The sequence below is a fragment of the Eurosta solidaginis genome, chromosome 1, assembly GCF_040869045.1.
Source record: "Eurosta solidaginis isolate ZX-2024a chromosome 1, ASM4086904v1, whole genome shotgun sequence".
Taxonomy (NCBI): domain Eukaryota; kingdom Metazoa; phylum Arthropoda; class Insecta; order Diptera; family Tephritidae; genus Eurosta; species Eurosta solidaginis.
Window position 1 is genome coordinate 395,900,427 of NC_090319.1, and position 27,525 is coordinate 395,927,951.

Genomic DNA, 27,525 nt, shown 5'->3' on the forward strand with positions numbered 1-27,525 from the left:
TCACACTTAATTTATTGAAACGTTCTAGAGCTTTAAATATGTTGGAACCCCTATCAGTTAAAAATTTAAAATTTTGAAGGTCTCTTATGTTAAATTCGTCTAAAAGTGATTGCAGCTTCTACAAAATATTTTCTCCTGTACATCTCTCGAATTCAAATGTACATAAAACGAACTTTAGTGGTCTGACACTTTTTTCAAGTGAAGAGTAGCACATACAAAATTTCTTTTTACCAAACTATCGCTCCAAAGATCGAATGTTAGTGATACCCCCTCTTCTATTACAGTCCCTAACTCTACTGATAGTTCTGTTGAGCCATTTGGCCGGCGTGACGGGATAAAGTAGTGGAACTAGGAATCATATATTTTATGTTTATATTTCTTCCATACTTTGCACCAAGATTCACCATACACCGCCAGGAAAATGACTTCATATTTTCAACCACCCACTCGGAACATACTTCCATAACTCCAGTTTTCTCATCTGTGCTTATAATTTGCAGTTCCTCCTCTACGTTTCTGTTAATGTAATACCTATGGAAGGTTCGATGTTTGCCTTCCATTGTATGACAATATTCTGTGGCAGTTTCGGCAATACGCAATCTCATTTATAACTGTGGTGTCTCCTTTTTGACCAGCCCGAATACTTTACAGATTTGGCTTTTACTGTTTGCCCTAGAAACGACGGAGTAATTTTTTCCTAATATTTAATTAATAATTTTTTGCTTTTTCTTTGTTCAGGAACTTAAACTTTTAGATGTCAGATTCGCGGGAAAATAATAGTTATACTGGTGATATACTCAGAAGTAATAGTTTAATTTATTGCACAGTTACGAATACTTGAGATGACAAGCATTGTTTCATATGTGAATTGTGAAATCGTACAAACAATAATTTTTTGAGCAGTGCGTTAGGCAAAAAACACATTTTTGAAAGTTTACAATCACTAACCTTAAACTGTTGCTCTACCCAAAATCTCAATTCATAAAAACCCTCTATCATATGCTTAATTTACTTGCTGGAGAAGGTAGGATTAAATATTCCAAATGTCTTCATTTGAATCCGATTCGGTCTACCTACTAAAACTTTAAAAAACTTAAAAGGCTTATATCAACACACATATTATACGCCCATAAATATAAAATGTTTTACAAAAGATATAATGCAGCGTTTAATGACTTTGTAATAATGATGTTCGAAAGGATATTTCTTTACTTTTTTTCTTGTTTAGATTAGAATTTAGTGCTCAAGGTTACACAATAATAAACATACCCATATAAGTAGGTATTTTGTTTGCTTAAAAAAGCTCGACGGTTAACTATGTATATTTCGAGTTTGGCGAATAAGAAGAAAACTTTCTTATATATTATTACTTGAAATATATGAGCATATGAACGAAATTGTTTTTGAGTAGTGAGTGAAAAACCCTCAAAAGTATGCAACATTTTGTCGTTGAATGCATAGGTGCTTTCATCACGTTGACATCGTCAAACACCTCGAACATGGCATATTCGATAGAGAAGTTCTCCGGAAAACTGCGTGTTTAAAGGCGTTGAATGATGAGCTGTATAAGCTGTACGCAGATATAAAGATTGTTGAACGAATAAAAATCCAAAGACTTAGGCCTGGTTTTTCAGTAGTTGGTTAAGCTAAGCTTAAACTAAGCTTGCATAAAATCTCGTCAAGTTTAAACTACAGTTAAACTACTCAGCAATTTTTCAGTCACAGTTTAAAGGGCAAATTAAACTTCCTTAACCCTAACGCCATAGTCGTAACCATACCCATATCCATAACCATCTCCAATGTGATCGATTAATAGTGCCTTAACCTAAAAATCGTGAAAATTTCATAAAAATTAAGAAAACGCAAAAATTTACAAACATATTCCACAAAAAATAAGTCTCTTAGTCACAACGTATCCAAAACAATGAATAAAATCTACAAAAAGTTATTAAATTCACCAACTCAAATATTTTTAGGTTATGGATATGGCGAGAAACCAAAAACCAATTGGTTGGCTATGGTATGGTTATGGCGTTAGCGTTATGGTATTGCACCATTAATCGATTACATTCATTTCCATAAGGTAGGTTCGATCAGCTGTTTTATTTGGTTATGGTTTTATGGCTATAAGTCACCATTAATTGGGCCTTAAGGCCGCCTTGGGGGTTGGCTTTTTGTGCGGCAACATTGGTTTTTTGTATTATCTAGATAATTTGTAGATACGGCAACTGCTGGATTTTGTTTATCCAACAAACATGGAAAAAATTTCCCCAGCGAAATATATATGTATCTAGTTCCAGAGGTGGTATCCAACATCATTATTTAATTATTTTTAAACCAGATAGTTCGCGAGTTGATATCCAACTTCATTCTCCAATCACTGCCAACTTGTGAGAAATTTTGTAAAATTAAGAGTTTTCGAGTTGATTTCCAACGTCACTAATATTTTCCAGTTATTATCCAACTTTCGAGAGATTTTCAGAAATGTACATTTCTCAAATGAATATCAACATATTTCTTCGTTTGATATCCTACATTGGATATCGAGTTGAGGTGGAGTTGAAAAAAAATCTCCAAGGTGGTGACAAATAAACACCTGTAGTGAAATTTACTAACTTTTTTAACGACATTTGCCAACGTTTTATTTGCGAATCGATAACTATAACGATTTCGTTATTCAGTAACTATTTTGTATCGATATTTTTTTATCGACGATCAGCTGTGTTGTTAAATAAACGGCAAGTAAATTGGCTGCGTTAAAAATCACGAAATTAATATTTCTGGCAATTTTAGTTAAAAAATAAAATCGGAACTTTAATTAAATAATTTCAAACACGAAACGCTGCTTTATAAATCAAATGGCATTTGAGTACTTGGCGTACCTTTTATCACAAGATGAAGAGTTACTAAGTCCATCGCCAGTAGAGAGAGAAGTAGAGAAAGTAGAGAAGTAGATAACCCATTCCACTTGAATGCAACGGAGCTTCGAAAGCTGTACCGACTAACCCCAGACTTGGCTCATGATATTATTTCTCAACTTGATGGCCAATTAAGGGGTACAAGAATAACTGCGATATCAACAGCGAAAAAAAGAAATTAATACCTCATTTACTTACCTTTTGTTAAAATATGTAAAAATTTGCACAATAATGACTTTTAAAAGCTATTAGTATACGGAATTTATATTTTAAGGTTTTTAAGCTATTACATAGATTTTATCGCGGGCTTGGCGACTAAATCAAAAAAAAAAAACCTTAACGGATATTTGTCAAAAAAGGTTCGAAAAAGGTTCGGTGTTTGCAATTGGATCTCTATCATAAAGTTAAAGTTAAAGTTAATGTGAATGTTAAAGTTAAAGTGACAGTTTTTTTTTTTTTTTTTTTTTTTTTTTTTGTGTTTCGTGGAAGGAGGAAATGCTTTATGCACTGACCGGGATATTTAAGCCTCACTGCGAGACTCTCCGAGTGTAGGACTCCCTTCTTCCATGAAGGCCTACCCACTAAAACCTAACCTCCCACGGCCCGCGCAAATCCCCGTACCTGGGACCGCGTTTAGCATTACTTCGGGTACGGGTGCGCGCTACGTGAGCTCTATGGCTACTCTCACGCTAATGGGCTAGGCATCCGTCTTCTCGTTTACTGGTAAGTATATGCCTCACATATGTGCTGACCGTATCCCATCTGTCTCTTCGACAGGTCATGTTATTAATGACACTGCCCGGGGATAGGTCGCCAAGTACCTCTTCTACCCTCCTTCGCTGATGGGAGAAGTGCCTGCATTCGAAGAAGGTGTGGCGTACGTCGTCTATTTCCCCACAGTACAGACAGCTCGGGCTATCAACCTTACCCATTCTGTGTAGGTATTTGCGGAAGTAACCATGTCCCGTTAGAAACTGGGTCAGGTAAAAGTCTACCTCTCCGTGCGGTCGCTTCAACCATGGATCAAGTTCAGGGATTAGTTCCCTAGTCCACTTTCCTACGATGCTGTTGCTCCACTGGTCTTGCCAACGTCGGATCGATTCTTCTCGCGCCTGCATGGCAACAGCAGCTCTACTTGCTTGCGATCCGTTGTCATATATTGTTTTTCTTTCCTCAACGAGAAGATATATCGGTATGGTTCCCGCAACGACCAGGACAGCTTCAGCTGATACCGTGCGGTAAGCCGAAGATATTCGCAGCGCCCCTCTGCGTTGGACCGAGGTGAGGGCGACTCGGTTCTTCCGGTATTTCATTGCGTCCGCCCAGATTTCTGCACCATATAAGAGTATAGAATCCGAGGCTGATGCAAGCAACTTCCTTGTGCATGGCTTTGGGCCACCTGTGTTTGCCATTAATCTACTCAACTGCGCTATTATGCGCGCAGCTCTTTCGCAGGTCCCTCGTATGTGATCCGAGAAGTTGAGTTTGCTGTCTAACCTCACTCCCAGATATTTCGTTGAAGCGAGTGTTTCTATTGGCTGGTCCCCAACCATCATGTTCCTGGTAGTGGGAATACGTCTCTTTGTGAGGATGACGATCTCCGTTTTGGCTGTTGCTAACTGGAGACCGTGCTCAGCCATCCACCTATTTACATTACGCATGACCTGGTTTAATTTTAGCTGTGCCAGCTCGCAGCTTGGTGGTGTTATCACAGCTGCCACGTCGTCTGCAAATGCAACGAGGAAGGTGCTTTCTGGCATGTCTAATCGAAGAAGACTGTCGTAAGTTATATTCCAGAGATCGGGACCTAGTACCGAACCCTGGGCTGCTCCACCTGTTATTTTTACCCTTTTTTGACCGTGAGTACTTTCATATATTAGATACCTCTCTCTTAGGTAGTCCCTTAAAATTTCTAACAAATATTGCGGTACTTTGAAAGTGCTTTCTAGTGCCTCAAGCATGTCCTCCCACCTAGCTGAGTTAAAAGCGTTTTTGACGTCCAGCGTGACCAGCAACACTATAGGTCTTGCTCTGTGGCACGCTGTCTCGGCTTTCTTGACTGCGTCTATAACTTCTGCTATGGCACCTATTGTAGAGTGCCCCCTCCGAAAACCATGCTGTCTGGGCGACAGTCCTCCGGCGTCCTGTAACGCTCTGGTGAGGCGTTGCTTCAGGAGACTCTCCATCAATTTCCCTGCTGTGTCCAACATACATAGGGGACGGTAGGATGATGGAGAGTTGGGATCTCCTTTCCCTTTTGGAATGAGAACCAGTCGTGCTGTCTTCCATATGGTGGGGAATATTCTTTCTTCGAGACATTTGTTGTACATGTGCAACATAAGTTCTGGGCAGTCGTTTGCAGCTAGTCTAATTGCCTCCGCGGGTATTCCGTCGGGCCCAGATGCTTTCCTAGGTTTCATAGTTCGCACGGCAGTTTTAAGCTCTTCTTCTTGGAATGGTTCCACGTTGCGATCTTCATGGGTAACGTACCCGCCCTCCCTAGGCAGTTGGGTGGGAAACAGGCCATCCACAATGTTCCTTATTTGGTTCTCGTCCATCAGCTGGTTTGGCGGACGGAACTTCTTCATTACTATCTTATATCCCTGCCCCCATGGGTCTCGATCCACTTCCTCGCAAAGCGCTTTCCAGCACTTAAGCTTGCTTTGCTTAATGGCAGCACTAAGAGCTTTCTTCGCTCCTTTGTACGCTTCCGACTTTTCTAGAGCCTCAGGCCTGCCGCGCGCGCGAGTTGCTAGCCTTCGCATCCTGTGGCATATTTTCCGCAGCTCCGCGATTTCGCTATTCCACCAGTATACCTGCTTTTTACCCCTCCACACTCCCCTCCGTGGCATAGAGAGGTTGCAAGCGTGGCGAAGACAGCTCATTGTCTTTTCAACCGTCTCTTCCGTCGGACTGGAGTTGTTGATTATCCGTCGGGCATCCCCCAGTACTGATGCGGAGAACGTGGCAGAGTCGACCTTGGATGCGTCCCATGCTTTTGTTCTGCGTGGCCCGTTCGGAATCTGCCTCTGACCGGGATCGTTTAGGTGGAAAGTGATGTAGTTGTGATCGCTGCCAGTCAGATCCTCTATGACTCTCCATCCAGCAGCGGTCAGGAGCAGGCTTTCTGACACTAGTGTTACATCGGGGATCGAGTATCCAAAGCCTGGCCGTCGGTATGTAGGGGTCGTACCAGTGTTAAGCACGTTCAAACCGAGCCTGGCTGCCATCTCAAGGACTAACCTTCCACGGGTGTTAGTCTGCGGCATTCCCCATTCGACGGCTCTTGCGTTAAAGTCTCCCGCCACAACCAGGTTACTAGTTAAGTCCCTCAGGTCGTCTTCAATAAGTTCAAGCTTCTCCCTGAACGTTTGAATGGGATCATTCGGGGACAAGTAGCAGCTTACTATTGTGGTATTATTCGTAGTTAGGCGGACGTAGCCTTGTCCGGCAACACGGTTCACAATATTGGCGTTTGCATCTGTCATCCAGATTGCGGCGGTGCCGGTGTTGTCTATATGCCAATCATTTCGGGCTCTATAGGGTTCGCTGATGATAACGCTGTTAGCTTTATGGTCTAAGACCAACTGTTGTAGTAGCTCATCAGCAAGTCTGCTCCGGTTTAGGTTGCCTTGGATAAAACTAATCACTATTGAATTGAGACTTTGGCCTTTGCAACAGCGAGTGCCGCTCTGAAGATGCTGCATGCTCCAGATCCAGGGACATGATCGAGCTTCTGTGTATTACACAGGTAACATTTTGGAGCTGCGGTACAGGCCGAAGCTTTGTGGCCGCTTTGCCCACACTTCCAGCAGGCGTTACTCCTGTCTGGACCCTTGCATTCTGCCTTCCGGTGTCCGTAGCCGAGACACCTAAAGCAGCGTTGTACTTCTGCTCGCTGTCTGATTCGGCACTGTATCCATCCGATCGGAATTTTACCTTTTTTGAGTAGGGCGTTGCCAATATTCTCGTCCACTTCGACGACCGCCATTTTCTGTTCTCTTTGGTTTGCTGCGAACACAGAGACCCGGAGAGGTCTAGTGATTTCTTCTTTTCCGACCTCCCTCCTTATTGCGTCTTGGATTTCTGTTTCGGTTGTGAGACAGTCCATGCCAAGTACTTCCAACTTCATCCGCTTGGAGAGCTGTTGTGCTTCACCGACCTCTCCTACTGCACTACCTATAGCTGCTCTGAAGGCCGTCTGGTCACTGCAGCGCGCCGTTTCAATCAGTACGTTACCAGATTTGGTTTTTCGTACTGACCGTACCACCGTACCTGTGTCATTAGGGCGGAGCTGGCCGCGTATGGCCCCTAGTACCTGGGCATAGCTTTTGCCTTCCACAGGTTTTACCACAAAAGTTGCTGCTTGTCTCCTCTTTCTCGCCCGTTTTTGAGCTTTAGGAGCTTGGACGGGGGTTGCCTGCTTGGCTGGCTGGGCCCGCTGTTTCAGCCTCCGGCGCGCTACATTGGACCAAGACTCACCTTGTGAAAGCGTATTTGTTCTTTCATCTCGTTTCTTTTTGGCTTCCAAGCCCTCCGAGTGGGAATCTGAGCTCGTTCGTGCCCTCTTGCTTTTTCGGCCCGATTCTCTGTTCTCATCTACCTTTTGGGCCCTTAACGATCCCATGCAGCTTAACGCTTCCTCGAGAAGAGCCATACCGGTTTTTATGTCCTTGGACACGGTCTTCTGCTTGAGAGCGGTTTCCTGCATCTCGCGCAGCACTGATACCGCATACTCCAGCAGTTCGTCTTGGCTCTTCCCTTCGAGGCTTGTGTATGAGAGTGAGCCTCTTGGCGGAGTCGCACGTTTCTCCTTCCCAACAGCGCGCTGTGCAACGACATTGGGTGAGCTGACCAACGCTTTTTCCCTTGCAGTAGCAGGTGTAGACTGGCTGGGGTTATTACGCAGCTGTGCTTTCGCTGCCTTTGTCTTTTCCGCCGATTCGGTGCCTTGTGTGGGCATTACCGACAAGGTCGCTTTAGCGGGGGTTGTTAAAACCGGCGATCTCAGCACTTTAGTGCTCTTCTTGAACACCGCTTCATCGCCCCTTTCTTTCTCGCTTTCTCTACTTTTATCTTCCTTTGTTGTTTTTATTTTGTTGCTCATTTGTTCTATTGGGTCTCCGCTTCAAGCCGCTATCTCCGCACGATGTGCAGTCGCCGTCTTCAATTCCCGTGGTTATCTTTGCAGAAGCAGGGAGGCCACGCGTGGGTTGACACAGGTCCTTATGGGAGTCTGTGTTCAGAGCCAGAATACAGCGTTAGTCAGGAGTCGTCTCAACTGAGCCTGCACCACCAACTTAATGGCGACGTGCTTCGAACGTACTTGAAGACCTGCCAAGGTTTTAACGAGACGGAGACGATGCCGATATTAACCTACCAGCCGTTTCGGCAAGGTGTCACCCTTGCTTATTAAGGTAGTAGCCTATCGTCATCGCCAGCCCGTAGCAATCAGTTCATAATCATATTTCCAGTTTTGGTCAACAGGATCTTACTGGTCTCGATCCTGTGGATGCTTGATGGGGTATTTTAGGGCGGCATCCTATCGCCCTTCCACCGGAACTTTGGGATGTGTTGCCCTTAGAGCAACACATTCCCATTTTTCCACTGGATTGCTCGTTTTGGTTCGCCCTGAGTACTTAATTCACTCAGTACCTCCCGTCTTGTGGGAAGCGTTCCTCTATCCACCACCTGAGGAGGCGCCCGGTAGGGGACCGATACCCCCGCGGGTAAAGTGACAGTTAAAGTTAAAAATAAAGATAAAGTTAAAGTTAAAGTGAAAGTTAAAGTGAAAGATAAAGTTAAAGTTAAGGTTAAAGAAAAGTTAGAGTTAAAGTGAATGTTAAAGTTAAAGTTAAAGTTAAAAATAAAGTTAATGTTAAAGTGAAAGTTAAAGTTAAAGTTACAGTTAAAGTTAAAGTTAAAGTTAAAGTGGAAGTTAAGGTTAAAGTTAAAGTTAAAGTTAAAGTTAAAGTTAAAGTGAATGTTAAAGTTAAAGTGAAAGTTAAAGTTAAAGTTAAAAATAAAGTAAAGTTAAAGTTAAAGATAAAGTGGAAGATAAAGTTAAAGTTAAAGTGAATGTTAAAGTTAAAGTGAATGTTAAAGTTAAAGTGAAAGTTAAAGTTAAAGTTAAAAATAAAGTTAAAGTTAAAGTTAAGGTTAAAGTTAAAGTCAAAGTTAAAGTTAAAGTGGAAGTTAAAGTTAAAGTTAAAAATAAAGTTAATGTTAAAGTGAAAGTTAAAGTTAAAGTTAAATTTAAAGTTAAAGTTAAAGTTACAGTTAAAGTTAAAGTTAAAATTAAAGTTAAAGTTAATGTTAAAGTTTAAGTTAAAGTTAAAGTGGAAGTCAAAGTTAAAGTGAATGTTAAAGTTAAAGTGAAAGTTAAAGTTAAAAATAAAGTTAAAGTTAAAGTTAAATATAAATTTAAAGCTAAAGTTAAAGTGGAAGTTATAGTTAAAGATAAATTTAAAGTGAATGTTAAAGTTAAAGTGAAAGTTAAAGTTAAAAATAAAGTTAAAGTTAAAGTTAAGGTTAAGGTTAAAGTTAAATTTAAAGTTAAAGTTAAAGTTAAAGTGAAAGTTAAAGTTAAAGTGAAAGTTAAAGTTAAAAATAAAGTTAAAGTTAAAGTTAAAGTGAATGTTAAAGTTAAAGTGAAAGTTAAAGTTAAAGTAACCACCTGTGGAGGCGCCCGGTAGGGGACCGGTACCCCCGCAGGTAAAGTTAAAGTTAAGGTTAAAGTTAAAGTTAAAGTTAAATTTAAAGTTAAAGTTAAAGTTAAATTTAAATTTAAAGCTAAAGTTAAAGTGGAAGTTATAGTTAAAGATAAAGTTAAAGTGAATGTTAAAGTTAAAGTGAAAGTTAAAGTTAAAGTTAAAAATAAAGTTAAAGTTAAGGTTAAGGTTAAAGTTAAATTTAATGTTAAAGTTAAAGTTAAAGTGAAAGTTAAAGTTAAAAATAAAGTTTAAGTTAAAGTGAAAGTGAAAGTTAAAATTCAAGTTAAAGTTAAAGTTAAAGTGAAAGTTAAATTTAAATATTTAAAAAAAATTTAAGCTTTGCATAGATTTTATCGCGGGCTTTGAGCGTGGCGACTAAATCAAAAAAAAACCGTAACTGATTTACATATGTACATAAAATCAATTTGAAAATAAATAATGATCCAAAAGAATCCACAACAAAATAGGGGACCACCATTGACGCGGTATTTTCAAGATATTTAGAGGATATCAAGTCTCAAACGTACATATGTTTCCTATTTCAGTTACCATAAACCTATAATTTCAATTATAAATATTCCTGAATAACCTATGTATGTACATATCTTGTAAGATAATAATACAAATTTTTTAACCAATATTAACTTCTCATTTATTCAATAAAAGTAAAAAATTTGTTTTCTTATCGGTCACTACGCTTAAAAAGTGTAACTTGAATTAATATCAAAGACAAAACTTGAATTAATATCAAAGAAAACAAATAATAGCTTTACCGCGGCAGTACCCGAGTGCCACACGTCCTTTTTTTATTTTTGGCACTCCTTTGTGCTTTTCACATTTTTTAGTTTTCGTTAAGTTGTGCTGCCACCTTTCTACTATTAAAACGAAATTTAAATGTAATTTATGTCGAGTCGTTAAAACTAAGTTAGTGAATGGTACTATCGATTAGGCAAGCGACAAAATCGTTAATTAAAATCTCGACAAATCACATCGTTATAAGTTAGTGAATTCCACTACTGGTTGATAGCAGTAATGAAGCGCAATTAATCAAAAATTAATATATATTAACTGGGTCGATTTATTAACCGATATCCCGCCATCGATCTTTCGATAGGATTTGGGCCATGGTTCAATTATGTACAGGTTGGCTCATCTCATCAGCTGATTTTATTTATGTCATTGCATGGTCGAAGGGATTGTCAAAAGGAGATGGCAAACTCAAAATGAAACCAACACATTGGCAACATTTTACTTACACATACAAAAACTGCTAAGTTTTATGTTTCCATTCCATACCATTCGCACCAACACCAATACACAGATTTTGACAATTTGAACAGACATATTTTGTTGCTTTACAGATGAGCCAACCTGTATATAGTTGAACCATGATTTGGCCTAAGGAAAAAAGTTCCACTGCGCATACCCAAAAAAATAATTTTCGGGCCTGCGAAATTTCATTTTTTTACTTTTTTTCGACTTTGATTTTTAAGGTTTTTTTTATGACCTGTTAAAAAAATTTCATTTGATTGTAAAATTTTCATATATACCTTGTCCGGCCCAAAAATTTCCGCTAAAAACGTTGTCGGTAACAGTTTTTTGAAAATAAAAATATTATACATATGACAATTTTTTTAGTAGGTCATGAAAAAAACCTTAAAAATCAAAGCCAAAAAAAAGTAAAAAAAATTAAATTTCGCAGGCTCGAAAATTATTTTTTTGGGTACGCGTAGTGGAACCCTCACTAGGGTAGGCACCTTGTCGTTGGTGAGGGCTTAGCCGAATTCCATAGCGCCCGACTATGAGGCGGAGCTGTTTAGGACATCATATACGCCGTTTCGCCTCATAGGAGGGCGGAGGGGTGTCGGTGACTAAGAACTGCCAACCCCCTAATCCAGGGTATTATGCGGACCGTGCCTATTGGACGATTTACAGCCAGGGAATAAATTCGGCTGTATTCGAACGGAGCCTTCCCGATACCGGGCGACCTCGGGAAGTATCGATGGCCTTACCACATTAAGGGGCGCTGCTGTGGCGGACGGTTCTATCCCCGTATATAATACTGGACCGCTGAGCCCGCCTTGTCGGGCAGGTGGTTATACGGCCAAGATGAACGACTCATTAGCTGATTGTAATAAGGACGATGATAAGAGGAGGACTGAGTCGCAAGCCAAGGACGACAAATACGCATTAAGGGATGCGTCGGACCCGGGGAGCGAGAGTAGTGCTGATTCAATGAACTCCGTGTTGGAGAAGCACACAAATGAAAACGGGGGAGAAGAGTGGAGAAGGGTACGGAGAAGAGGAAGTAAAAGAGCTCTCTCGCAGTACCGTGCAGCACTAAGAATTGTACAACGCTTGGGAGCAGTGGTCGACCCAACAGAAGTGGAGATCAAGCGCTTGGAATGGGCCCATGAGGCGGTAGAAATAGGTCGAAGGCAGTTCAAAAGGTTTGCTGCGATAAACCCTCGGTTCTGCAATCGGTACGAGGAAGAAGCGCCGAATGTCAGAATGAAGAGGCAACGTTCGGCGGAAGGCGACAAGCCTGCTTTCAAGAGGCAGAAAGGACCCAGTCCTAGAACTACGAGGCAGGGCAGTCGCATAAACAAGACAAGTAGGTCCAAAGCTGTGAGACAGATGGGCCCCAATAACGAGGTAGCAACTACCTCGAAATCTGCGAGTCAGAGGTAAGTTCCAACTACGAAAGTAGGAGATAAAACGCTAAGACTCCGGCTCTCTCGGAGGTGCTAACGGGAGTTAACGCTAAGACTCCGGCTTTCTCGGAGGTGCCAAAGGGAGATAACACTTAAACTCCGGCTTTTCCCGAGAAGATGAGTGATGTGGCAAAGCAGTCACTTACTGTGGCGCTGGTTGATCGTAGCAGTCCTTTCGGACAAATGACTACTGAAAGGTGGAGATCTGTGGAAAGGGAGCCTATTAGCTCAATGGTTAAGATGATGCGGGAACAACCAAGTAAGACCCTTCCAACCTTTATTTCGGGGGGATGGTATAATGGTGTGAAGATGATAGCGTGCGACAACATCGCGAGCTTGCGGTGGCTGGAGGAAGTGGTTCCAAACCTCCAAAGGCAAGGCACGAACGCGCGGTTTGAGGTGGTGGATAAAGCGCAAATCCCCACGGTACCAAAAGTTAAGGTATGGATACCATGCGTCATGAAGTCGGAGGATACACGCGACTTCTGCAGAATCAGAATCCGAACATACCGACACAAGATTGGAAGGTACTTACTTTATCTCGGCCTACCTAGGAAGTTCAATTCTACATCTTCCAACTAAACAAGCAGGCGGAGGATATTTTGTACACGCAGTTTGGCAAAATGTCCTTTGGCACAGGCAAAATTTACATGTGACTCAGGAAAAAAGAAGTCCCGAGGATAAAAATCCTAACACGCTAGAGGTGGGCGAAGTCGAAAAGGACCTCAAAAGCCTAAGGGAAAAAAGACAGGTGGAGGTCCCCGACGTCACCTCGAAGGTGTTAGAAGAGGACCAACCGCCAAATGGTGCTGTGACTTGCACAGAGGAACACCCGGCACAACAGTTACGAGAAGCTGAAGGGGGCCTCGAATACTCTAAACAAAAAGGGCAAGGGGAGGACGACGACAACACGACGAAGGTGCTGGAGGGGGACAAACAGCCCAATGGTGCTGCGAGTCCTACAGATAAACCCCCAACACAGTAAAGTGGCGTCGAGCGAACTCCTCCTAACCCTTGAGGGTTCGTTTGACGTGGCGCTGATCCAGGAGACGTGGCTCTCATCGGGAGGAAAGGTTTCTGAACTTAGCGCGTGCGGGTTTGGCGTTATTACGCGCAAACGGAAGGACGGGTGCGAGCTGTAGTAATGGTAAGGAAACAGCTGCATTCATATATGCTGCCTAATTACACTACTGAGGACCTCGCAGTGGTGGCCGTTGAGCAAAAGAATAAGCAGGCATTTATCCTGGCGTCCTACTACATGGCCCATGCTGCGGAGGTTCCACCAATGGAGTGAAAAGGCTAGTACAAGAGGAAGGTCGCAAAGGGCGGTTGGTCATAGGCGCAGATGCAAATGTGAACCACAATGCGTGGGGAGAAGCAGATACGAAAGAGAGGCGAATCTCTATTTTGTTACATCCTGCAAACCAATTGGCAGATAGCCAACAGGGGAAATGTCCCTACATACATTGGTCCAACATCCAGTAATGTTCTGGATATTACATTGAGCTCCGAGCGTGATATATCAAGGTATGATTGGATGGTTCTTGATAGACCATCCTTCTCCGACCATGCGAACTCCTCCTAACCCTTGAGGGTTCGTTTGACGTGGCGCTGATCCAGGAGCCGTGGCTCTCATCGGGAGGAAAGGTTTCTGAACTTAGCGCGCGCGGGTTTGGCGTTATTACGCGCAAACGGAAGGACGGGTGCGAGCTGTAGTAATGGTAAGGAAACAGCTGCATTCATATATGCTGCCTAATTACACTACTGAGGACCTCGCAATGGTGGCCGTTGAGCAACAGAATAAGCAGGCATTTATCCTGGCGTCCTGCTACATGGCTCATGCTGCGGATGTTCCACCGATGGAGTGCAAAAGGCTAGTACAAGAGGAAGGGCGCAAAGGGCGGTTGGTCATAGGCGCGGATGCAAATGCGCACCACAATGCGTGGGGAGAAGCAGATACGAACGAGAGAGGCGAATCTCTATTTTGTTACATCCTGCAAACCGATTTGCAGACAGCCAACAGGGGAAATGTCCCTACATACATTGGTCCAACATCCAGCAATGTTCTGGATATTACATTAAGCTCCGAGCGTGATATATCAAGGTATGATTGGATGATTCTTGATAGACCATCCTTCTCCGACCATGCGTATATCAGCTTCAACATCCCCCTAAAGAGGGTAGAGAAGGGAGGAACCTTGAGAAACCCTAGGTCAACGAACTGGACTAAATTCCAGAAACATGTAGAAACAAAACTGGGACAACCCAAAGAGGTTGCTAATGTAGAGGAACTGGAGGAGTCGAATGAATTCCTAACAAGGACGCTTATGACTGCGTATAACAAATCTTGTCCTCTAACAAGATTCAGAGGAAAAGCAAAACCGCCATGGTGGAGCAATGAGCTGAGTCTTCTAAGAAGACAGGTAAAAGAAATGTTTAAGCTCGCAAAGACCGCGGAAAGCGAAACGTGTCGGGACGAGTACAGGGATCTACTGAGGATCTACAAGCGTGAAATTACCAGGGCGAAGAGAAACTCATGGAAAAGTTTCTGTACGGACATAGAGTGCTCCAGGAGTGCACCACGATTGAAAAAAGTCCTAGCAAAGGGAAACATAGTCCAGGGACTAATAAAGAAAGAGAACGGGGAATGGTCACGTAATAGTGAGGAATCCTTTGAGGTGCTTCTCGATACACATTTCCCATCGGGAGACGGTTTAGAAGAGCCAGCAGGCATCACTCACACTTCGATCACGGAGCTAGTAGTGCCGGGCTTGGTGACCGATACCAAGATCGAGTGGGCAGTGAAGACGTTTTCTAAGTTTAAATCGCCGGGCCCAGATGGTACATATACTCCCGGCCATGCTACAAGTCTCAAGTAGGGCGGTCGTGGAATGGCTTAAAATAATATTCGACGGGCAGCAATTAAGGCAATAATCTCGCATAGCACAGCATCTAACTGCGTGTTAGAGTGTAAGCAGTCTCTGGAGAGAATCGGGACAGGGAGAAGCATACATCTATATTGGGTCCCAGGGTATATGGGAATAGATGGGAATGAAAAAGCGGACGAACTAGCTAAATAGGGCGCATCCCTTGAAGCTTGCTCCGTAGACGTCCCAATTAGACTGGGCGAGACTAAACGAAGGCGAGAGGTGCACATGATCGACCAAGCGGGAAAGGCGTGGGTTCAAGCGCGGGGCTTTAAAGTGTCCAAGATTATGTCTTACAACCTTAGACTAACAAAGTTGCTTTTATCATTAAAAATAGAGGACTGTATACTCATTACGGGTATTCTGACTGGACACTGCCTTCTGGCGTCACATGCCTTTAAATTAGGCTTGGTCAGTGATAGCAGATGTAGGAAGTGCGGGTTGGAGGAGGAAACGATCGAGCACGTTCTGTGCTCGTGCCCTGCACTTACGAGGCTAAGACTCCTGATATTAGGAGTGATACTTCTGTAGTTTAAAAAAAAATAAGAACATTTTTAATAAAAAATCGCGCGAATTTTCGCTTGCGACGGTTTTTTCGAAAAATAAAAAATGTGTGTGGTTGTTTTAATATAAATAGTATATAATAATATAATAATGCATAAAATCTAAAAATGTATAATAAAAAACTGCGCAATATATTTTAAAGACAAAAGAAATTTCAATTGTTGCTGAGCTGGCCACACTATTCACTATGGTTCAATTATATGGTTGGCTCATCTCAACAGCTGTTTTTTTTTTATTTTTTTTATTTTTTTATTTTACTGGCATTGGGATTATCAAAAGGAGATGACAAACGAAAATGTAACCAACAAATTGACAATTACCCTTCAAAAAACGCGAGTACTCCATAAATAATGTAAGGAATACTCCTTTGGGAGTATAGGAGTGTTCCAAAACTAATCTGTATTCATACAAAAAATGTGCTCTAATTAACATTGCGATGTCCTAGGAGAGGAGTAGGTGATCCCACTCTCGCTTTGTTTGTGAGTATTCCATAGAGTACATACGTGAGAGTACTTTCCAAAGTACTTTCACTGTAGTACTCCATGGAGCATCCACAGAGGATCATATGCCAAAAAGATAAAAAGGAATTGTGTCGGAAAGAATTATCGGAGTGAATTTAATTTAAAATGAAAGTAAATGAAGAGGGGAAATAAAACTTTTATATTTTGTAGTACGAATATTCTTATTTATTTAGCATTTGCGTGAATAAAGAAACTAATATTTCTCTATAATATAGTATGTATACATAAAACCAGTGCCCGGTTGCATTTTATCAGAGTTGTCCTAGTAAAGTTTTATTATCAGTTATTTGTATGCAATATTTTACTTTTGGCAACTCTGTTCGATCGTCGTCGTGTCGTGATCACGGTCGTTAAAAAACGAGCAATGATCGGCTGATGGTGGTCCGCAAACGCATTGCAAAGGAGTATTGTTAGAGTACTCCAACATGAAGAAAATGGAACACGTAATACAACAATTTTTGCAGGGTATTTACTGTCGTGGTTAGCATTTGAATACAACACAAAATATGTTGGCAAGTATTTTTGTTGTATAGGGAGAATGTTTATAACAGTGCTTCGCAAAATTTTTGGTTGATTTTGGCGACGTTACTGAAATGCATAAGCTTGTGTTAAACGCATCTATATGAAAAAGGTGATTGTAGCTCGGCCTTAAACGGAAGAGAATAATAACAGCCGTGTTTTTTTACAAGCCGTATACGTTTACGTTTGCGCGTAAAAAAAACGCGCTCGCTTAGATAATGTTGAGGAGGCCCATATAGCGGCATGGGTCAATAACTAGCTACAGCACAGGGTGTACCGAAAAGCGGAGACACAACCCTCTGATGGCCATAGTGTATAACATATAGCTGGATCAGTTGCGATGAATTGTGGACACGCACAATTTTAAGAAGGGATACATAGAATTAGTGTAGAGGTGAAACAGACACATATTTCAGCTACATCTATAAATCTTATAAAATAAAGTCGCTAAATGCCATGTATGCACATAACTTCACATAGAATGCTCCGATTTTAAAACGGTTTTTTGCATTTGAAAGCTTAGCTTCGTGAGATGGTACAGTTAATATAATTTGAAAATATATATTATAGGGGCGTGGCAAATTGCTAAAATGTAGTAAAAAATCATAATAAACGGAGGGATGGATTTGAAAAATTCTACTTTTCAGTAAAACTTTGAAATATTTACCTTCGTTCTGCATCAAAAAAAAATACTTGATTCCTTTCTTATATCAGCCAAATTGTTTAAACAAAAGTAACATTTTTACCAAAAAATTCGTGTGTGTGATTGTTCGGTGTCAACTGTGCGAGCAAATTACTTTTGAGTGAGACATGATGCGACACATGCGTATATACACATAGCATTCGCTGCGTTATTTAACTTCGGCCGTAGGTTTATAGGTATGTATGTGTTTTCATATCAGCTGGATCAACTTTCGATTTTAGGCCAGTTTTGGTTATTTCTATATTTTGCCTTTTATTCGGCTTGACAATTAAGGGATGATCTTTCTAATGTCTGGCAACACTTCTTTTTTTTTTGTCCATCATTTTTTGTTATCGCTGCGTATGACACTTTGGCTTCAACACTATTAACATTTTTCTTTATTTCATTGCACATTTTTTTATTCTCTTTACTTATTTCATCAATCATTTTCTTATTGTCTTCTTTATAATTTTCCATACAGCGCCTTGTACTGCAACATGTCAGTTAATCGAAATCAATGAAAATTTTCTTTTGAATTGACATTCTACTTTACGGCGAATTGATTGAATTCGCTTTGCCACCACCTAGTATAGATTCGCCTTGCATCCTTGTTTGTTTTCAACTCATCACAGACCTGCTCGCTGCTTCGCTTGAAGCCTTCAGCAATTTCCCGTATTTTGTTCACTTCTACAACACTCTTTTCGCATGATTCTTGCGCTTTTTGCATTGCCTTAATTCTGTCGCTAAATGCAACTTCCACTGCTTTTAAAACTTGCTTTATTTCTCTTTCATGTCTCCTGAGAGCATTATCAAATTCATTCCTGTACTCAGATAGTTGTTTGCCATTTTTGCTCACTACCATCTGCATATCTTTTAGAATGTCATCTACGTTATGCACATACTGCACACAATCAGTACACATAAATCTAAGCATTTCACATTCGTCTAATTTGTTAACACTGTATTGGTCTACGCCAGAGCATTTTGGTGCTAAATGATAATATTTCCCACACACCCCTTCGCAACGAATTTTTGACACTTCTCCACGTATTGTACTTTTGCACTTGTCGCATTTACTCTCCATTTTTTATATAGAATGAATATATGTATATGTATGTATCAAACTTTGTAAGTGTATGCGTTTTGCTTTCTTTATTTCAAGGCGAATTCATTACAGGTGGTGTTATTCCATCAGCTGATTGCTTCTTCTTGATAATTTTCCATACAGCGCCTTGTACTGCAACATGTCAGTTAATCGAAATCAATGAAAATTTCAGGGATGCACCTTAACGTTAAGCTAATCGTTTATCAAAAAATTTCCACCGTTTCCGTTGAAACACTTCGAAATATTATCGATAAAGAAATTATCAAGATAAATTGTATCTCGTTTTTAACCGAAACGAAAAGCTTTCGTTAACGTTAAAAACGTTAACGAAAACGTGATACTTTATGTTTGAATTGTGCTGGCAATGCTATAGCCATGGTGAAGCCGTAAGCTGGCAACAACGAGCGCACATACACACACAAACTCTATGTAATTTGTTTGTGTAATTCGTTGGTGGTAATGTCAAAAATACTCTGAGAAATGTTCGTACTGTCAAAATTCATGAGAAAAGTTGCAATCAGCTTGGCTAATGCTTTCACCTTTAATGACTCCGCCATCAATCAGCTTTGCCAGCATGGTTTGAAATTAATAATCAACATAAACTATTTGATTTCGTTTTGATATGGCAGAAAACGAAACGAAATCATTTCGTTAATTTGACGATCTTAACGTTAATAAACCAAACGAAATGACTTCGTTTCGTTTATTAACGTTGATTATCGTAACGAAATGATATCGTTTCGTTGGTTAAGCATGCCTGGAAAATTTTCTTTTGAATTGACATTCTACTTTACGGCGAATTGATTGAATTCGCTTTGCCACCACCTAGTATAGATTCGCCTTGCTTTATTTAGAGTCATTTTCTCGCAAATATATTAAATTTAAAAAATCAAACTTTATTTGGTACAATATTCTTGAAACCAACTTCTGATTCCGCTTTTTGAATCTCTGTCTCACACATTATTTATTCTTAAAAAGTATTTGAATATAGTTTTACCATTTTAAAATGTAAAATTCGAGGAGCAGAAATAAACACAACCGTACCGTTTAGCAAAAGCCACAACAACCGGTGAAACCGGTGATTAAGAAAACAGTGGAATAAGGAATTATATTTCAATGGTGTACTTAGATTTCTAAGAAAAGTTTCATACACCTATTATTTTGACCAACGAAATTATTTAATTATGACACAGTTTTCTTGTAAATGGATGAATTATAATTGTTTTCATATATTTAGTATAAGTAACTAAAGTTATAAATATTACCACACATTTGTTTTCATTTGCAAAATCTTGTAATGAAAGAGAACCAAAGCTGTTTACACCTATTATTTTGTCCATGAGTGTAGCTTATGCATATATGATACTTGCTTGCTGTATTTCGAGCTTGAAATACTGACGAAAATTTACCGAAACGTCTAACTACAACAACATTTTTCCAATGTACCAAGAATACTGCCACAAAAATAACCGACTTTGGTATTTACTTAAACCTTTTTTTATTTTCGTTTAAAATTGTTCACAAAAAACTGATGAAAATAGCGCAGGGAAATATTTGCGTGCTCATTTACCACATTTATTTCATCATATGTGTAATACTCCTATATTGCTACAAAAAGCTAGGTACATTCCCAAACATCAGAGTGCCGATATATTGCTGTTTAAACGTTTTTGTTTTTGTATTCAATAATCGAATGTACCTAAATTTAATTGTTTTCTTGTTACACTTATGCTGCTACAATCACAAAAATTGTATAGGCTGTCTTGTTTTGATTTCGTTCCGTCTACCAGAAAGAAGGTCCTGGGTTTAAGGCCCAGGGAAAGCAACACCAAAACCTTTAGAAAAAATGTTTTTTTTTTTCAATTAGATACAAAATTTCTAAGTGAAGTTGCCCTTCGGTAGCGGTTTGGCAAACACTCCGAGTGTATTTCTGCCATGAAAAGCTTCTCAGCGAAAAGTCATCTGCTTGCAGATGCAGTTCGAGGTCGGCGTAGAAAATGTAGGTCCAGTCGCGCCAATTTGTAGGAAAAATTAAAAAAGGAGCACGACGCGAATTGGAGGATTAGCTTAGCCTAAATCTCCACGGAGGTATATTTTCATTTTTTTTATTGAAAATTCGGCTTAAACAGTATATTTTTGGCGACACAGAAAAATTAATAAGCTTTCACTGAATTTTCATAATTTTGAAACCGCAATCGTGATAGCTGGACTTTTTACTCAGCCGACGATATATGATGTACACCCAAACATACATACATATGAATGTTAAGATGATTAATTAAATATTTCTTTGTTTATTAATATGTGTATTCCACTGGCACATTTCTTTTCATTTAGAACAAGCCCTATGCTAGTCTTGTAGAGAGTTATGAAAAACTAGAGGGTAATAGCCAGTATGAAGGCTACGGTGTCGATCTTATTAAAGAACTCGCTGAGAAGTTGGGATTCAATTTTATTTTGAAAAACGGTGGAAACGACTATGGTTCATACAATGCTACTACAAACTCCACCACAGGAATGCTAAAGGAAATCATTATGGAGGTATTTATGATTTTATTAGAACGCAAATAGGCCCTGTACAAAAAATCTCTCTCATACTTCCAGCGAGCTGACTTTGCCATAACGGATTTAACAATTACAGCAGCACGTCAGCAGGTGGTTGACTTCTCCATACCATTTATGAATTTAGGTACGAAATTGTTTTATTTCAAATCACTTGCATGAAACTTTTAAATAAATTTTGAATTAGGTATTGCAATCCTCCATTTGAAAGCACAAAAAGCACCGCCTGCATTTTTTACCTTTATGGATCCTTTCTCGAAAGGGGTATGGTGGCTTTTAGGACTTTCTTTTCTCTTAGTCTCCTTTAGCTTTTTCATTTTGGGACGTCTTTCGCCTTCTGAATGGGATAATCCGCACCCATGTATTGAGGAACCAACTGAGCTAGTTAATCAATTCACTATCGGCAATTCTTTATGGTTTACTACGGGCGCATTACTGCAGCAAGGATCTGAAATGGAACCGAAGTGAGTGAAAATATAATTTAACCTACATGTATAGATTGTTGTTTCTACGTAAACCTGATATTTCAAAGCAACTTTTTCTGAAAACACATAGGATCTTCCCAAATCCATGAAGATAAAAAAAAATTAAGTTTATACCTATTTCAAACAGAAACTTAGTGGAAAAACTTTTCACACAGGGGCACTTACTTCATTAACGAACACCCGTTATCAGGCCCAAAAAATATTACGCTTTTTACAAAAAATAGTTAAAATGGTTAGCAACTGTTTTGTCCTTAACTTTAAAGACGAATAAAATAGCAAGCATGCGCAAGTATTTACAGATGTCGCACCTAACCAGATGTGTGCCTGCAAATGCAACAAAAATAGGATTTTGTATTTTTTTTGGTGTTTTTGGTGTCATTTGTTACATTGACAATAAATTGCGGAACAGAAAGACATTTTACTGCTCTAGTAATGAAATAATTAAAAAAATTTATTTTGTATAGAAGATTGTGTTTACTAAGACCTTTTATCTAGTAAACTTTACTGATTATTTCATTACTTCTCTGTGTGAATTTGGCATTACTTTAGTATTTCTCTTTTTATAATTTTAAACAATTTAGTACCAAGAACAGAGGAGCATATTTTGTCCATATCGGCCGAATGTAGTTGAAAAATGTGTGTATGAGGACTTATACATACATACGTATGTATATTTATCGACTGCTGAGTGGAATATTACTCTATCTCGGCTGCCGCTTCGAAAACTCCCTATCTCAGAAAATCTTTGAATGGCAAACTATTGCAGAATTTGTTTTAAAAACGCCCGATCTAAGAATTCCGCTTCACCCTATCTCAGCACTTTTTTCATGAGCGCTCCTCGTCAAAATGTTTTGAATTTAAACTCAGATAGGGCGCTTTTGAAACACATTCTGAGTTAGGGCGTTCTTCAGCCAAATTCTGGGATAGGGCGTTTTCAAAACAAATTCTGAAATAGGGAGTTACCAGTAGTCGATGTAGAAAATAGATGGAAAATTTCATGGTGCTAGTGTTTTTTTTTCCAGTGCGGGTTCAAATCCCACTCCCGGCAGAAAAGGCTTTGAAGAGATTAACAAGTTATAATCGAAACAGATGTCGCCTTGTCCATCCTGATATCTCATTATTTAAATTTTTTTCATAATATTTAACCCATTAAAAATTAAATAAAAAGAAAATACAACAATTTTAAGCACTTGCTTCATATAAATGGACAAGAATCAGCGAAAAATGTGTCCACATACAAAGACATATTTTTGCTGAAGTTTGATTTTAAAATGTTGACATAGAAATTTTAAATACATATTTATGAGAAATAAAAATATAAAAGTGGAGCGCAAATTACTTGGATTGGAAAGTTGGCAGGAAAGGAGTCAACTTACGAATATATAGTTAATTAATTGCGCTCCACCTTTATATTTTTATTTCTCATAAATATGTATTTACAATTTCTGTCAAAATTTCAAAATCAAAGTTCAGCAAAAACATGTGTTTGTATAAGAACACATTTTTCGCTTATTTTTGTTCATTTATATAAAGGAAGTGCTTAAATTTGTTGTATTTTCTTTTTATTTAATTTTTAATGGGTTGAATATTATGAAAAAAAAATTAAATAATGAGATATCAGGATCTGTTTCGATTATAACTTGTTAATCTCTTCAAAGCCTTAAGTGGTTAACATTTTTTTATTTTCTACTTTTTAGTTCCAGGTGGAAAGGAATAGTGCCTTATTTATTACCAGGTGCTAAACTTACTTTTGTTAATTCAGAATGCAAACAATACTTGTATGTATACAATTATAGTTTACATCAGAGAAATACGTCAAGCTACATTAATTTTTAAGCTACTTGAAAGTTGACCATACATGCCAAGCATGGATTGCTACAAGTGAGTATGTGGCTTGCTTACTCGAAAAATGATTGATTTCAACTCATACTTATGGCCGAGTCACAATGCAGTTTTTCAAACAGATGCATTTAATGCAATCTTATACATTCCAGTAACATCGCCACAATCGATATAAAGGAACTTCAGACTTGGCAATTAAAGTTTATTTCGCCTTGCCCATTCACATACAAAATTTCGCGAAGCACTGTTATAAACATTCTCACTATACAAGAAGTATACTTGGTAACATATTTTGTGTCCTATTCGTTTGTTAAATTGCAATTTTTAACTGTTAAAAATATTAGAAAAGTTCCAACGAGTGGGAAAAATAATTTCACTTGCAAAATGTGAAAGCACCCTTAGCCAAAGCAAATGTCAAATTCTTCTTCTTATGCTTTGTTTGCTACAAAAGTTGGAAGTTGGCTACTTTTCATGCCAGATGGTGCCAGTGTCGCTCAATTTGCCGTCCTCCGTAAAAATACGTCCAATCTACTCATAATGACTCAGATTGAGTTAAAAGCATCTATATGAAAAACTGCTTGTGTGACGGGGCTTTTATACTTGCATTAGTTTAAACATACGTAAAAGCGTATGTTTGAAATTCTACACACACACCCTTACGAATGCATTTAGAAGCTTAAAAAATTTCGTAGAAGTAAGATATAAACATGGTAAGCTATTATTCGCTGTTGTTGTATGGTTGCAGCCATATCTTCGTCCGTTTACACTTGTTCGTTTCCTCGACACAACCTTTTTGGTTTGCTTCAAATCGGGGACTTGGATTTGCTTGTTTAACAAAATGTGAATCACCCAGATTCAAAATGGCATATAGGCCGGGTAGGCTATCATACGCTGATGTTGTTGTGGTAGCAGCAACACCTTCATTCGGTCCAACTTGTTCGTTCCAAGCTGGTACCTTCTCCGTTTGTTTTAAAGTGGGAACTTTAATTTTCTTTTTTTAAAGAAATGTATTTTATCAAATGAATCAGCTTATGTAGTGTACATATGTATATACATATGTATGTATAGGTACTTATATGTTAACGTTGGAGGAGGCTTCACTATCTCTGTATAAAAGCTTTCAGAACATGTTATTTTCTCGTGGATACTCTAGTTGCCGCAATCGCTCCATTTCGTATATAGCCTTCTCGTTACATGGTGTTTCCCATTAGTTTGGCGCATTAAGTTCCTCTATACGAAGACCATTCCAAGATTTTACTCGGCTCACTGCTACGTAGGCCTGGCCTTTGGCGAAAAGTGCAAACCCTAGATACACCACTGCGCTCTTTTCACCGTACATCCTTGCATTTTGTGAACTGTGCAAGCCCAACACAGTATAATAATCGATCACAAGATTCCCTCTGTTCCGTACGATTTTTCTAAATATCTCAATTCGTGCGCCCCTAGCGAAACTTTTTGTAATATGTTTTGTACTGTCATCGGCCTATGAGTTCAGTTGGAAGTCTGTTGCTCATCGAGAAATTACTCCCCTTGATCCTTTGTCACGGTGTCTTAACCTATCTATGAAGTTTCACGTTTGTAGCTCAAGGAGAAGTTATATAAAAATCGACCTCAAAATTCAAAAATTTCAAAATTCTTATCTAATTATTTCGATCCGTGCGCCACCTAACGGAATTTTTTCCCTTTTGTTGCATTGTCTCGGTGTCTTAAACCATTTGTGAAGTTTCACGTCTGAAGTTCAATGAGATGTTACCTAAAACCGATTGCAAGATTTGTATTGAATATGCGGGCAAACATTCAACCGAGTTAATATAAAATAAATAAAATTGCTTTAAAAATATTTCATATATTAAGCAATAGCGCACCTTCCGCTTAACTATAACGAAATAACTGTCAACAATTACCTCCAAAGTGTCTTTATAACAAGAAAGCGAATAAAATTGTTGAGCCAAAGCCCAAGGAGGCATTGACCTCTCGTACTAAGATTTTAAACACACATTTCCTTTAAAACGATAAAAATTTCCGGTAAAAGTGGAAAAAGGCAGTTATACCCACGCTTCCTTTTGAAAATACTCAGTGTCGAATAACTGAAAAGAATTTAGAGCCCCTTATTTTTTTTTTGTTGTTGTATACTCCTCCTTTTTAGGGCGATTTCTACACGGACTGTCGCTTCTATTTGGTGGTTTTTCACTTTACTCATGGTATCATCGTATACAGCCAACTTGGCCGCTTTCCTAACGGTCGAAAACCCAACAAGCCTAATAGATTCTATAGATGATCTCGCGGAAAATAAGCATGATGTGGTATATGGTGCCAGAAAAGTCGGTTCAACTAGAGAATTCTTCGAGGTATGCATTACTTTTTTTTAGCATATTCCAAGTCGCTAAATTACAGTTTTTTAACTATAATAAATTGGCAGGCTTCTTCAAATTATTTACAGAAATAGCAGCTAATATGATTTCATATTTTTATTTGAAAAAAACAAAAATCGTTTAGATAAGTGAAGATCCACGTTTTATCAAAATGAACAAATTCATGAATAGTCATCCAGAACTGCTTACAAATGACAATATGGAAGGTGTGAATAGAGTCGACACAGGTTATGCCTTCCTCATGGAATCAACTTCGATTGAATACAATACAAAGCGTCTGTGTCACTTGAGAAAGGTTGGGGAAGAATTAGATGAAAAGCGTTATGGTATAGCTTGGAGAAAAAGTGAGTAAACATGTTGTTGATTATATATATATATTGATTATGAAAAGCGTTATGGTATAGCTTGGAGAAAAAGTGAGTAAACATGTTGTTGATTATACTACACGAAGAAAATGGTATGTCTTTAAATCCATCTCTCTCCTAAAGAGAGATTAATATGAGAATTTGCTGGTGTACATATATATGTATTGAAATTATGAAGCTTATTAAAAAATATTTCCATATTTCCCGTTTGCGCCCATAGATTTTTAAGTATATTTTACACGAGTCGATTTTTTTACTTTCAACAAAAATAACTAGACAATTGTTGGTTGAACGTAAAAAATGTTCTCAAGTAAAAGAAACTTAAATAAAGAAAACCACCCTTATTCATAAAAAAATATAAAAATTTTGGTAAATCATTGCAGATTGGCCTTATCGGGATAAGTTCAATAATGCGCTTCTCCAACTGCAAGAACAAGGAACTTTAGAGAAACTTAAAAACAAATGGTGGAACGAAGTCGGTGCCGGTATTTGTCCTGTGAGTTTATGTCAAAATTATAATTTATTTAGCATAAAACTTGTATAAGAAGGTATGCTGCAATCTTAATAAAGACCGTGGATATCTACATTTTGCCCGGAGCGTAGATATCGAATATAGCATGTTTGCGCCTTGAGCATTGTGGATAAGACGAGCGTGATATATTAAAGCCATGGCAAAGTTGACGTATCCATTAGTTGAAAACATTGATTGAAAAAACTAAAATTTAGCAAATATTTCTGCTAATTAGCTCTTAGTTTTTAATAATATTAATCAATAGTTGACGGTTTATTAATAATGATACCGAAACACGTCTTTCAATATCCCTCCCAATTTTTGTATCGTGTTTTGGCAGTAAAATTATGAATTATATGTAAAAAGAAAAAAATTTTAACAGCAGCAACCCTTGGGATGTGTGTCGTCATCTCCCGGCGGCGGCGATAAAAATAAATCTATCGTCGCAAAATGCCGTCGCGTAAATTTCGCTCTTCGCTTTCATTGTATTCACCGTCATGTAATTACGGGGATTCTATTTTTTGACACGGCGAAGTTCGTCGCGTTTATTTCGCGGCAGCATGGCATTGTGTTTCAAGCTTTATGGAAATCAATGTAATTGGTCAATGGTGCCATACCATAACGCCTTAGCCATAACCATACCATAGACAACCAATTGGTTTTTGGTTTATCACTATATCCATAACCTAAAAATATTTGAGTTGGTGAATTTATTAACGTTTTTT

At 38.9% G+C, this 27,525-nt stretch overlaps 2 protein-coding genes across 4 annotated transcripts in view; one reads left to right on the forward strand and one right to left on the reverse strand.

Annotated features, from left to right (window-relative positions):
* The window catches only part of LOC137238560 (glutamate receptor ionotropic, kainate 2-like), a 76,382-nt gene that overhangs the window by 43,146 nt on the left and 5,711 nt on the right, over positions 1 to 27,525 (forward strand). For all 3 annotated transcript variants that reach the window (XM_067763720.1, XM_067763718.1, XM_067763719.1), the window contains 6 exons: positions 21,001 to 21,204; positions 21,268 to 21,352; positions 21,413 to 21,689; positions 25,699 to 25,900; positions 26,049 to 26,268; positions 26,673 to 26,785. In XM_067763720.1, coding sequence (XP_067619821.1) covers positions 21,001 to 21,204; positions 21,268 to 21,352; positions 21,413 to 21,689; positions 25,699 to 25,900; positions 26,049 to 26,268; positions 26,673 to 26,785 — 1,101 coding nt within the window. The remainder of the gene's footprint in view (positions 1 to 21,000; positions 21,205 to 21,267; positions 21,353 to 21,412; positions 21,690 to 25,698; positions 25,901 to 26,048; positions 26,269 to 26,672; positions 26,786 to 27,525) is intronic.
* The window catches only part of Lrrk (Leucine-rich repeat kinase), a 255,882-nt gene continuing 248,714 nt past the window's right edge, over positions 20,358 to 27,525 (reverse strand). The window contains exon 27 of the mRNA XM_067763702.1: positions 20,358 to 21,673. Coding sequence (XP_067619803.1) covers positions 21,647 to 21,673 — 27 coding nt within the window. The 3' untranslated portion in view covers positions 20,358 to 21,646. The remainder of the gene's footprint in view (positions 21,674 to 27,525) is intronic.